The 12,677-nt window shown below is 36.2% G+C and overlaps 1 protein-coding gene across 12 annotated transcripts in view; it reads left to right on the forward strand.

Annotated features, from left to right (window-relative positions):
- ppp1r12a (protein phosphatase 1, regulatory subunit 12A) overlaps positions 1-12,677 on the forward strand; it is an 83,089-nt gene that overhangs the window by 37,185 nt on the left and 33,227 nt on the right. For all 12 annotated transcript variants that reach the window (XM_088922830.1, XM_088922831.1, XM_088922836.1 and 9 more), the window contains exons 2-3: positions 223-353; positions 2,966-3,084. In XM_088922830.1, coding sequence (XP_088778956.1) covers positions 223-353; positions 2,966-3,084 — 250 coding nt within the window. The remainder of the gene's footprint in view (positions 1-222; positions 354-2,965; positions 3,085-12,677) is intronic.

Raw genomic sequence — 12,677 nt, forward strand, 5'->3', positions numbered from 1 at the left:
ATATAAGTGAATAATACATCTCTGAGGTAAATTTTGCAGCACCCTTGCTTTCCTTCTTGTGTGTCTGGATATTCTGTCCTTAATTCATAGACCTTAATCATTTTGATGTTGAGTGGAATAGATTTCCTTTTGTCAGAGCTTTGAGAAGTTCATTACTTTTTTAAAAAAGCCAAGTTCAGCTTTTAAAGGTCTCACATTCATTTGTGCAACACTGTTTTACAGGCCTGCATAGATGACAATGTGGACATGGTGCAATTCCTGGTCGAACATGGAGCAAATATCAACCAGCCCGATAATGAAGGTTGGATACCACTGCATGCAGCTGCTTCTTGTGGATATCTTGATATAGCAGAGTAAGTACATCTGTTTCTTTAATTTCATTAAAACCTGTCATTAATGTCCTTGTATTTGGTATTGCATTTTAGAGGCTGGCAAGTGTAAAAATTGTTGGGAACATTAAGCAAATGATATAGCATTGTCTTCAAATCTGTTTCTACAGCATCAGCACAGCAGATGTATTTCAAGCAAGATGAGGCCATTCTGCCAATTAGTTTGTTTGATGTTTCATAGCGTATTGATCTGAGAATCTCAGTACCAGGGGAGAAGCTGCTGTGACTTCTATTTGATTGAGTACTAGGAATTTTAGGGTACGTCAGGTTTTTTGTTGTAATTGAGACTTCTTTATTGAAGTACTACTTGAAAAGTTTAGGAAAAGTCCATCCAGTATTCTTTGTGAGTATTCTCTAGGTCAAGGCAGTCTTTTGTCTTTGTATTTCACTGTACTGGAATTGGTTTTGATCAAAAATCATTTGAACTTTGTGTTATCAGTAAGTTCCAAATTTAAAACGTGAGTGTTGGGCTGTGCTGAGAAAGTGGATAGAAATATCTTTGCTGGTGTTTGGATTTATAAAACAAAGGTGGAAGTGCACAGGATTCAGCTTAATATGCAAGATGAATTTACTTGCATCAGTAATTTCTTGTTTAGTGAAGCTGTTGTGCACATTGTCCTCAAGCAGAACCACTAATACCTCTGACATGTTTGTCTGCTTTTAGGCTTAACCCTAAACTTTTGACTTACTGGTGTGTCTGAAGAAATTTTGCAGAAAATATGTAATTACATCAGTGTAAACCCCTTGACTTATTGAGCTTTAGCCTCATCAGAGATTCCAGCATTTAACTGTCCAGACATTTTTTATATTAATTTGGAATGAGGATTTTAAATGAGGATACAATCAAGCCTTTTGAATGGAGCTGAAGTTTGCTGAGCATCTAACCTTTGAGGGGGTCATTTGCAATTTAAAGGAAATGGAATAAATCAAAGTGTGAATTATTGTAACTATTCCAGATTGTAATGGAGTATCATGTATGTACAGTAATGCACTGGCTTTAATCTTTCCTTCAAAGGGTTTTTATTTTTTCAAGGACTAAACTTTGAACTTAAAAATAGTTCTTAAAGCTAATCCCTTACACGGCCTAATGCTGTTCAAATGTGTAAAATTAGAACATTGATTTTTATCTTTATCAATAGGAAATTAGATTTTGGGGGATGAGTACACTATTTTATTGGGTTCATCAGGATTTGTGTATGGAAGTCTTGGAAGTTGTCTTCCTTCAATGACTAATTGTATTATTCTTCCATGATAGTGCACAGAACCCTTTTAACATTTTGGTAGGGGTGAATGTTATGGGGAAAAATGCTTTAGGCTTGCTTATATCATATTTAATGTATATTCTTGTGCAGCTGTTTTTTTTAAGTGAAACATTTAGGCTAAGACAGATGACAGACCGTCTTTCATGAGGAAAAAATGACATTAAAGCATGCGCAACAAAGAAATAATGAGGAATATACTGCACACATGCAGATTCAGCTCTGTAACATCCTATCTCTGGAGCATGTTGAAAGCTGTAATTCTTAAATGATGAAAATCAGTTGTTTACAGTGTGAAAAAAGTAAATGGCTTGGCAGTGCTTCTTTTAGAGAACAAAGTCTGATCTTTTTTTCCCATTGTGTTGTGCAAGGATTGTCAGCTCCAGCAAAGCTGATTCTCCCCAGATAGTGTGACTGTATGGTTTTTTGTGGTGGGGAAAAAAATGCAAAAGTCCCGTTATCTTTTAATATGTCCTGGGTTTTGCACAGTGTACTGCCAGCCTGTTTTTTTTATGAGGGAGGCATGAAGCAACAGACATAGTGGGCTGCAAAAAGTATTAAAGATGCAAATAACAAAGTTGGTGGGATCACTGGATTCAGTTTTTTTTGAGACTTTGATTACAAGTGAGAGAAAAAAACATGTTAAGTGCTGAAAAGAAAGGGCAAAGTGATTGGAAATGACTAGAAGTTTATCTCGGCTTTAAATACATGAAGAAAATATGACTGTCAAATGAGAAGTTACATTGGTGCATGAAGCAAAGGACAGAACTAGCCTGTTCAAATAATTGGTATTCGTGTTTTGTATCTTTAGTCTGCAGCCTTCCTTCTGACATCTCAGAACCTGCATGTTTTTAGCACCTGACTGAAAGGAAAGTGATTCTTGATTCAGGGAATTTAAAATGGAGTCTTGTTGACTTCTTCGTGTAGGACATATGAAATGTAGAAAGCATTTCTGCTATAGTGGGGAGAAAAAAAAGCACAGAGACAAATGTTAACGTGTGTGGATGGAGAACAAAAGAGGAAGAGGAATCGTAGTTTCAGATTGAAGTTGTGAGCTGTGTAAATTGCATTAAGGGTGATTTCATTGATTTAGAACAACATGATTCATAAAGGATGATGAAGGGTGACATGGTTTTATATATAGAAATATGGAAAGGTTTATCTGTTTACATAAGATTTTAACATATAAAAATAATCATCAAAGAGTTAATGTAACGATTTGGATTCATATTCCGATGTGATTTGCAAACTGATGGCTGCTCTGAGAATGTGTAGTCTTTTATGGGAACTGAACTGTTTTGCTCTTTTGTGTTCCAGGTATTTAATTAGTCAAGGAGCTAATGTAGGAGTTGTCAACAGTGAGGGGGAAACTCCTCTAGACATTGCAGAGGAGGAAGCAATGGAGGAGCTTCTGCAAAATGAAGTGAATCGTCAAGGTAACGTAGATCAGGTTTCGATACCCGAGACCCATTGGGAGCTATTTTCTTCTGAAATACTGTCAATGTAGTGTTAACAGACTTCCTTCGGATAAACACTAGTGTTGTAAATTAGACATAATTGATAATGTCCTCTTTCTCACAGCACCACTCTCAATCATTTCCTAATGATGTACTTCAGGTAGCAATATGTTTGCAGGTATAGCATTTTAGAGTTCTGTACTGGGGGAAATTGTGGTGTAGATGGGGGGGAAAAGAAGTGTAAACTGTTTATTTTGCATGCAGCTGTCATGTTATGATTTTTATTAAGAATGTATTTTGCTATTTATTTACTAATGTATTACTACTGCTTGCTTCATAATATCAGTGGATATAAAATGTATATATTTTCACTTCTGAAACCCAATCTGACAAATGCAGGAGGTGTCATTTCATTCTTGTTAACATTGCTTCTTAAATCAGCCAACGACAAAGACTAGACTACTAACTGATGCAGGAATTTACTTATGTTTAAATAATTAAAACCTTAAGATTTGTGATTTGTTATGAATTTGTTTGCCTAAGTGGGAACTTACTTCAAATGCCTTGCTCTTCCGTTTTTTTGAATCCGTGTTAATCCACAGCTGTTTTAATCCATGAATGTTTTATTGCAAAATACTGTATGTTCATTGTATTACAATGTGATCATCAAGTCGGATCACATCCGACTTGCAGAAATTGAGTGAAATCTGACTTGCACAAAATAACTTACAGTAAGGTTTGTGGAACCAGACTTGTCCTTGTTGAAGGCTGTGTGTATTAGTGCTGCGATCAGACTGAGTTTTTGGAAGTAGTAAAAATGACTATCCTTCATGTTTCTTTTTGTGCAGAGAACCAGCAGTAACCTTTCGCTTCAATATACATGACCAATATCTGAGCTGGCTATTCATAAATATGTAAAATTCACATAACATACCTTTATGTCCTGATAAATAACATCTTATACAGTGCCTTGCGAAAGTATTCGGCCCCCTTGAACTTTTCAACCTTTTGCCACATTTCAGGCTTCAAACATAAAGATATAAATTTTTTATTTTATGTGAAGAATCACCAACAAGTGGGACACAATTGTGAAGTGGAACGAAATCTATTGGATTTTTGAAACTTTTTTAACTAATAAAAAAATGAAAAGTGGGGCGTGCAAAATTATTCGGCCCCTTTACTTTTAGTGCAGCAAACTCACTCCAGAAGTTCAGCGAGGATCTCTGAATGATCCAATGTTGTCCTAAATGACTGATGGTGATAAATAGAATCCACCTGTGTGTAATCAAGTCTCTGTATAAATGCACCTGCTCTGTGATAGTCTCAAGGTTCTGTTGAAAGCGCAGAGAGCATCATGAAGACCAAGGAACACACCAGGCAGGTCCGTAATACTGTTGTGGAGAAGTTTAAAGCCGGATTTGGATACAAAAAGATTTCCCAAGCTTCAAACATCCCAAGGAGCACTGTGCAAGCGATCATCTTGAAATGGAAGGAGTATCAGACCACTGCAAATCTACCAAGACCTGGCCGTCCCTCTAAACTTTCAGCTCAGACAAGGAGAAGACTGATCAGAGATGCAGCCAAGAGGCCCATGATCACTCTGGATGAACTGCAGAGAACTACAGCTGAGGTGGGAGAGTCTGTCCATAGGACAACAATCAGTCTTACACTGCACAAATCTGGCCTTTATGGAAGAGTGGCAAGAAGAAAGCCATTTCTCAAAGATATCCATAAAAAGTCTCGTCTAAAGTTTGCCACAAGCCACCTGGGAGACACCCCAAACATGTGGAAGAAGGTGCTCTGGTCAGATGAAACCAAAATCGAACTTTTTGGCCACAATGCAAAACGATATGTTTGGCGTAAAAGCAACACAGCTCATCACCCTCAACACACCATCCCCACTGTCAAACATGGTGGTGGCAGCATCATGGTTTGGGCCTGCTTTTCTTCAGCAGGGACAGGGAAGATGGTTAAAATTGAGGGGAAGATGGATGCAGCCAAATACAGGACCATTCTGGATGAAAACCTGTTGGAGTCTGCAAAAGACCTGAAACTGGGACGGAGACTTATCTTCCAACAAGACAATGATCCCAAACATACAGCAAAATCTACAAAGGAATGGTTCACAAATAAACGTATCCAGGTGTTTGAATGGCCAAGTCAAAGTCCAGACCTGAATCCAATCGAGAATCTGTGGAAAGAGCTGAAAACTGCTGTTCACAAACGCTCTCCATCCAACCTCACTGAGCTCGAGCTGTTTTGCAAGGAAGAATGGGCAAGAATTTCAGTCTCTCGATGTGCAAAACTGATAGAGACATACCCCAAGCGACTTGCAGCTGTAATCGCAGCAAAAGGTGGCTCTACAAAGTATTAACGCAAGGGGGCCGAATAATTTTGCACGCCCCACTTTTCATTTTTTTATTAGTTAAAAAAGTTTCAAAAATCCAATAGATTTCGTTCCACTTCACAATTGTGTCCCACTTGTTGGTGATTCTTCACATAAAATAAAAAATTTATATCTTTATGTTTGAAGCCTGAAATGTGGCAAAAGGTTGAAAAGTTCAAGGGGGCCGAATACTTTCGCAAGGCACTGTAGCTGTGCCCACCTGTCTGTTGCCCCTTATAGTTGGTATTTCTTCATGAAATGTCAGTGTTAGCACAATATTGAAAAGATTTCTTCATTTTTAACATGCTGTGTTTAATGTGTGCTTAATTTAATGGCAAAAAAATGTTTTGGTGTTTAATTCTCTTGATGTACTGTGAATGTCATTATTCTTTTTTCACTTATGAATGAAGATATGCAACATTTATTTTCAATTTTCAGTTAATTATAGAAAATAAGATTTGTGTTGTGCACAAGGCTTAAACAATTCATAAATAGTTTTTGGACAATGTCTTCAAGTTGTCATTTTTTTTGCACAGCTGAAGGAGGACTTATCTAAAATGTCCTAAAACTTTTTAAATATTTTTTTAACTTGTATACAATGTAAGCAGAGGTAACTTGGCCATGCAGTGGTTCGTCTGCATCTACCCTTGAGCTGTATTAATACATATACTTCAACAAGTACAATATTACAATACTTCCAAGACAAATAGAGGCTGTTGAAGTACACAATGTGAATTCTTAGATTTTGTGAAGTTTTCTACAAGGCAGTATGGTTTTTAGTCAAATCCTATGATCAGGTTTGTTTGTTATCCATTTTGAGTGCAAGTTACAATCATAAAATTTGATTTATTTCTCATGTCACATTTTGTTTCTAAAGTATTTTATCATCTTTTAGATTGTCCTCTTGAATAAACCACATAAAAAATTGAGACCGCAATGAAGTATTTGAACTTTTGGCCCCCTTGCTCAATACAAGTCCTTTCCTTCTGGGTAATTTCTTTATAAATATTGGATATTTCATTAGTTTGAGGTTCTAACCTATTTGCTATAATAGATATGAATGGATCTAAAGTATTAGTAGTATATAATTGAAAGTCTGCATCACCTGACTGCTGCACCTGGACACCTCTTCCTGCTTTATTCTGGAGAAACTGTTCCTGGAGAAGTAGGGTTTAAAACTCTGGAGTGTTGTTTTATTTCCACATCTGTTAGGTGTTAATAACACAACTCCATTTTGAAGCTTTAGGGCTTCATAGTACAGTAGTTGTAGATATATTTGTGTGTCTGAAAATGTGTAAGTTCAAATTCAGGTAATTCTTCTAAACTGAGGTGGCTGGAATTTTTATGTTTTTCCCACAACAACCTATCACTTTAATGCATAACTTTTTTTTAATGATAAAATTAAAACTCTCCCCTAAGCAGACATCTGTTTATTCAATCTCTTCTGATCTTTTTTTTTAATAGTAGCGTAATCTGTTCGAAAGCTATAATGAAGGCTGAACCTCTGGTAATATGAACTTTGTCTTTACATGAAGAGACTAGAGAGGGCAAGAGCAGAGGGGTTGTAACCACTCGGTTTATTTTGTCTGCTGTGGCTGGAATTATCTTTTTAACACTTCTAATGTCCTAAGGGCTTAATTTACAACATGAATTTAGTGATTATCCCTGCCTGCTGTTCTGTTAACATGCTGTGCACTCTAAACCGTATTATGTAACATCGCTTAGCTTGCTGCAGTCTAATGTGACCCAGTAATGGCAGCTGTCAGGTTTTATTTGGTGGGTTTGACTGATGATGCAGCTTTAAAGCAACGTACAGAGATGCTGGTTTTGGAAGATAGTGTTGCATGCTGGATTCAGATGTTAAATTGTTAATACATTTTTAAACACTGATTTGCCAGAAGTCATGTAGTGGGATGTTTAACTTACTTTATTTACTCACCTAATTCCGTTTTCAAATGCACATAGTGGATACGTTCAGTCCAGCATGATCTGCGTATCTCTGAGGGACACACAGCTTTAGTGAACGTGAGGCTTAAAATGTGACACGTGATGAAGCAGAACTGCTAACACATTGTTGATGGGATTTTGTTTGACTGTGGCCTTGTAATGTCTTCTGTTAGGCTGTCAAGTTGATTTTGATCTGGGAATTGTTAAAGCAGAAAAGGGAATTGATAAAGAGAATGTCTATGAACAATCAAGACTCTTTTGGGTTGACTTTTATCTGTACTAAAGACACTTCTGTTTGCAGTTCAGAACTGCGGTTCTTGACTTTGTAATTCATTTTCTATTACAGTGTTGAACTCTGTTCCTAGGGTATTGTGGATTTATGGGATTACCTGGTATGTAGTGCTGAGGAGAATGGCAGTACTCATAGTAGAGCTTTCTGTGAAAATTTAATTGTTGCAGTTTTAACTTTAGCGTTTTTTAGTTTTTCCATGATAAAACACCTGATCGTCACCTGCAATGGCATTTTCTTGTCCTTTAATTTACTAGTTCTAATGTGGGTTGTCGGTACATTTTAAAATGTTACAGCCTTTTACATTTTCTCTCCTGGCTTATACTGTATTTTGACTGCTAGGATACTTGGTGCTAATTGGACAGTGGAGGCACAGAGTACTACTACTGATGCAGAAATAAAACTTATTGTGGGCTGACTCCTTTCCTTTGTAGCTATTTGTATTGTAAGGTTAGAAAGTCTGGTTGGGCATAATTCTGAGGGCAGTGTTCGTTCACTTGTAATAGAGAAAGTATTGAAGTCAAGTTTTCACCATGTTGGAGTTCACTGATTCAAGGTGGTGATTGCATCTTAATATTTATCTTTAGTCAATGTTAGGTTTTCTTAGTCATATTGCAGATTCCAATACAAACAAATATATTGATGAGGAATGTTGCACTAGAAAGTGTATATTTAAATAAGTTTGGTTTCACACTATGGGTTTTTTTTTACTTGTCAACATGTTTAGGAAAGCATGCACAATTGTTCATTAAAGTAAGGCTTTTGTTTTTCATTTGAATCTTTAAAAAACGGGTAGTTACTTTAAGTAATAGTTTTGTTTCTATAAAAGTAACTCAAATTCAATGTGAATAGAAGAAAATGAATGGATAGGCACAAACTAGAGTGACTGCTTACTCTGTTTCACATGTCACAACTTTTGTACAGGGCATCTTACTGCTTTTGCCACCACTTTGCATTATGTTTTGGTTAGTTACAGCCAATTGTGGGGCTCTGTGGCTAAGGATCTGCACCTGTGGCTGGAAGGTTGCCGGTTTAAATCCCGCAGCTGGCAGAGGAATCCTACTCCGTTGGGCTCCTGAGCAAGGCCCTTAACCCCAACTGCTCCAGGGGTGCTGTACAATGGCTGACCCTGTGCTCTGACCCCAGGCTCTCTCCCTGTCTGTGTATCTGTGTGTCTCATGGAGAGCAAGCTGGGGTATGCAAAAAGACAAACTCCTAATGCAAGAAATTGTATAGGGCTGATAAAGTGATGTTATAAAACATCTCAACGTCTACCAGTTTGCCAACAAGTTGCCTTGTGGTTAATTAGCAACAAGCTGTACTACACAACCTGGATGATGTGCTCATAAATATCTGTAGTTTGTCTTTAAGAATATTTTGGTACATTTTTGTTTTTTGGTTTTTGTGATTTAGGGTTAGTGAAGGAACACTCTGCACATCCAGCAGGAGAAACTGTACTTGCGCGTCTACTGACAGGCTTGAATATCTAAACAAGTAGAACTTCGATACTCATGTTGGTCATATAGCTATATATAGGAACACATTTATCTGAACTTTGTTGTTTGGTTTATAAGTCAGTACAGCACTACCCAATATAGTTCAGTGTAATTTACTTTTTAAAAATATTCTTTTAAGGAATGGATGGCTGAAATGTATCCTTGATCTTTGGGAGTTAAACATTGCTGTTTTTTAAAGTAAAAATACAACTTGCATCTAAATGTGCTCATAAGATAATTAGTAGGAACAGTATAAAAGCTTTTTTTTTGTGCTATAAGATTGAACTATTAAATAGGAAGAACCCACAGTTTCCCAGCAGGTAAGTCAGTTTGCAGTCACTGGCACTTGATTGTTCATCCTAAATTGCAAGCAGTTACAATGTGTTTAATCCTTAGTTATATTGAGTTTTTAAGTGTAAACCAAAAAGGGAAATTATTTTACAAGTTGGTGATGGATTAGGTTTAGGTGATTTTTAAATGGACTTATGTTGCCGAAGGTTCAGAAGCCCTTCTATCCCGAAGTCTGTTGGTAAAGGAGTAAAATGTTTTGTACACTGTAAAATATTACATTAAGAGCAGAAGGAGCAAAAGAAGTAGTAAATCTTTTCAGCTACTCCACTTACAGCCTTTTCTGCCGTTTTAGTCACCATGAGTGACAGTATCAAGTTTGTGTTTTTATGTTTGAGAGAAAAGTACTTTGTGAACAGAACTCAGAAAGATGGTTGCGTTTTGGGGCTGTATCTGAAAGTGGCAGTATTAAAAAAAAAAAAATCTAACTTCAACATTTTTAAACCGAAAATAACTGATTTGGGGGGATTTTGTCAAACAATGTGAAACAGACGGTTAAACACGATTGTCCGTAAGATTAATGCTACACTAGAATTTATTACTTCAAAATAAGCCCCCACTTTAAATCATTCTTTTGATTTGGATCCCTTGCCCTTACTTAGTTTAATTTAATATTTGCTTAATTGAACTGAATTGAATCGAAGGTGAAGTATTACCTTGTTCTGAAGAAACCGAAGATTTAAAGAGACCTATTAAACCTGAGAGATTGTGGCCATTAAGGACCAGAGTTTGGTATCCTATGGTGAAATTTTGGCATGTAGCAATTGTTAGTGTTTCAGATGTGTGGATTTTTTATTCTGTATCAAAATCTAAATGTACACATTTGTTCAGCATTTCAAAGGCTGGTTTATTTCTAGGAGTTTGTCATTTTTTTGTTTGGCCTTTTTAGTTTTGGTTTCAACTCCTCTATAAAATCTAATCTAGATATTGAAATTTACAGTTTGGAAAAATTAAAGTCCATTACTGTTAGGTCCACTAAATTAGAGGACAGCTGGAGGAAATCGCCAGCACATTTACTGACTAACACATGAATAGAGTTTCTTAAAATAGAGAATTCATTTTTTCCCACAGATGTCAGTCACAAGTTATGTAACTGTACTGTGATTGCAGAGTTATATAATAAAGTACCTTTACATTTTTTTTTCTAAACCTTTTTATTTGGTAAATGGTGACTGTTGGTTATAGTATATGTAATGTCTACTTTTTTCAGACAAACCTCTTATATATTCTGTCTGTGCGTTGTGGTTTCTGTTGTAATACTTTAGATAATAGCACAGTGGAATAAAGGAATAAATGAATTCCTTTGTAGCAACGTTGTGTATTCCACTGTGATCAGATCACATGGGCATTAATAAAGAACACTGCTTTGTGGCACACAAAGACCCAAATGCACAGATGTCAGAGATGCATCCACAATGTACTCTTGAATAAATTGATTGAGCCTTTGTTATGGTTTACTATTTATAAACGCGCCTATAATTACACAATTGAATCATTTCATGAGTCAAGAGTTCGCTCAATTAGTGACTTTCAGGTGGGCAATAGTTGGTTCTTTAGAGGACAAAAAAGCTGTTGGCATATGAAGCTATGTGCTTGACAGCTTTGGTACGCAATTAGTTTTTCGTGTGTCGAATTATAGATGTTCAAGAAATACATTAAGGGCTGTAGATTCTTGCTAGGAATATAGCCTTGTCTCATTTCCATCTTTTAATAAACATTTTGTGCTTGTTACCATATCAAGACTTTACAGAACATCCTTACTTTACAGCAGTTAATTGATGAAGAAGATGGTTAAAGTAAATTTAAAGAATTGTCACAGTTGTACAGCTCAAAAATGAGGGGTCACCCAAAGAGAATCAGTGCTTTTCTTCACATTTGTAACACTTTTTATAAAAACTTCAAATTGCCATCTTTCTTGAAGTATTATGTGGTAGTCTGCTTATTAAATGTAAATATTTTATATATTTAACCAGTCAAAATAATGATTTCACGTTTTTTGTGCTTTCAAATAGAGTGATTCTATCCGAGTCTAAAAAGAGAGGATCATTACAAGCATCGGATTTGCTTCAAACCTTTTTCTCAAGTTCATTCAAACTAACATTTAGAAACAGCTGGGTTTGGCATTAAGATTTGCATCAAGTTTTTAAATTGGCTTTAATGGAGTTAAAGACAAAATTAAGAAACAGGAATGACTTTTTCATCAGGTAAACTAAGAAGATTACTGGTGTGAATTACAAGCTGCTTTATCAAAGTATTGAGCTCTAGTCTGATAAGAAAATATCTAGCTCTCTGCTCATAAAAGCAAACTAAACTCTAAAACCTTTAAAGTGAACAATGTTTTCATGTGCATCCATGGCCTCTTTACTAGAGTTTTTCCAATTACTTAGGGGAAAATCGAGAATTTTTTCCTTAGCTCAAAAAAAAGTAAATTGCAATTGTAAAATTTTCCCCGAAAACAGATTTTCTGGGCAATTTCCAGCATTGGGCTTCATGTTCAATGACTAGACTGTGGCAGAGATGTAATGTTTTGGGTAACTGCTTGGTCACAGCAGATCATTTAAGCAAGTTTCTCCTTGTAGTTTCTCCAGTGGTCATCTGTCCAAAGGAAGTTATTAATTTTAAGGTGTAGGCAACTCATCTGCCTGTATGTACAGATGTGAAAAGCATCTTTATTCTGTAATGCCTTATCCTGTCACAGAACATTAAACCCAGTAGGGTGTCCCACAAAACGGTATGTTTTAGTAGCAGTAATACTCCACAACATTAAGCCATTAGAGGTTTATTTAAATAGTATTTTATCATTTCAAAAACGGTTTAAGGTTTAATGCATGTTTGCAAAAAATATATATAGAATGACTGGGACTGAAAACTAAAGTTGTTTTCTCACTGTGGTCCTTGGATTGCTAAAATGTTTGTTTTAAGCAGGAAAAATATAATATTAAAGCTGTCTCCTAGGTGTGACTGGTTCCTCCTCAGAGGAGGGCTGTATTGTTGGAGAAATTGTTTTGACTGAGAAATCAATGTGTATTCCAACCTTTTTGCGATTCCAGACCTGGGCAGTGCTATATATCGTCTATGGAACTATATTGACAGTAAAAGAAATCCA

Source organism: Atractosteus spatula, chromosome 8, assembly GCF_055471065.1.
Source record: "Atractosteus spatula isolate fAtrSpa1 chromosome 8, fAtrSpa1.hap1, whole genome shotgun sequence".
Classification (NCBI taxonomy): domain Eukaryota; kingdom Metazoa; phylum Chordata; class Actinopteri; order Semionotiformes; family Lepisosteidae; genus Atractosteus; species Atractosteus spatula.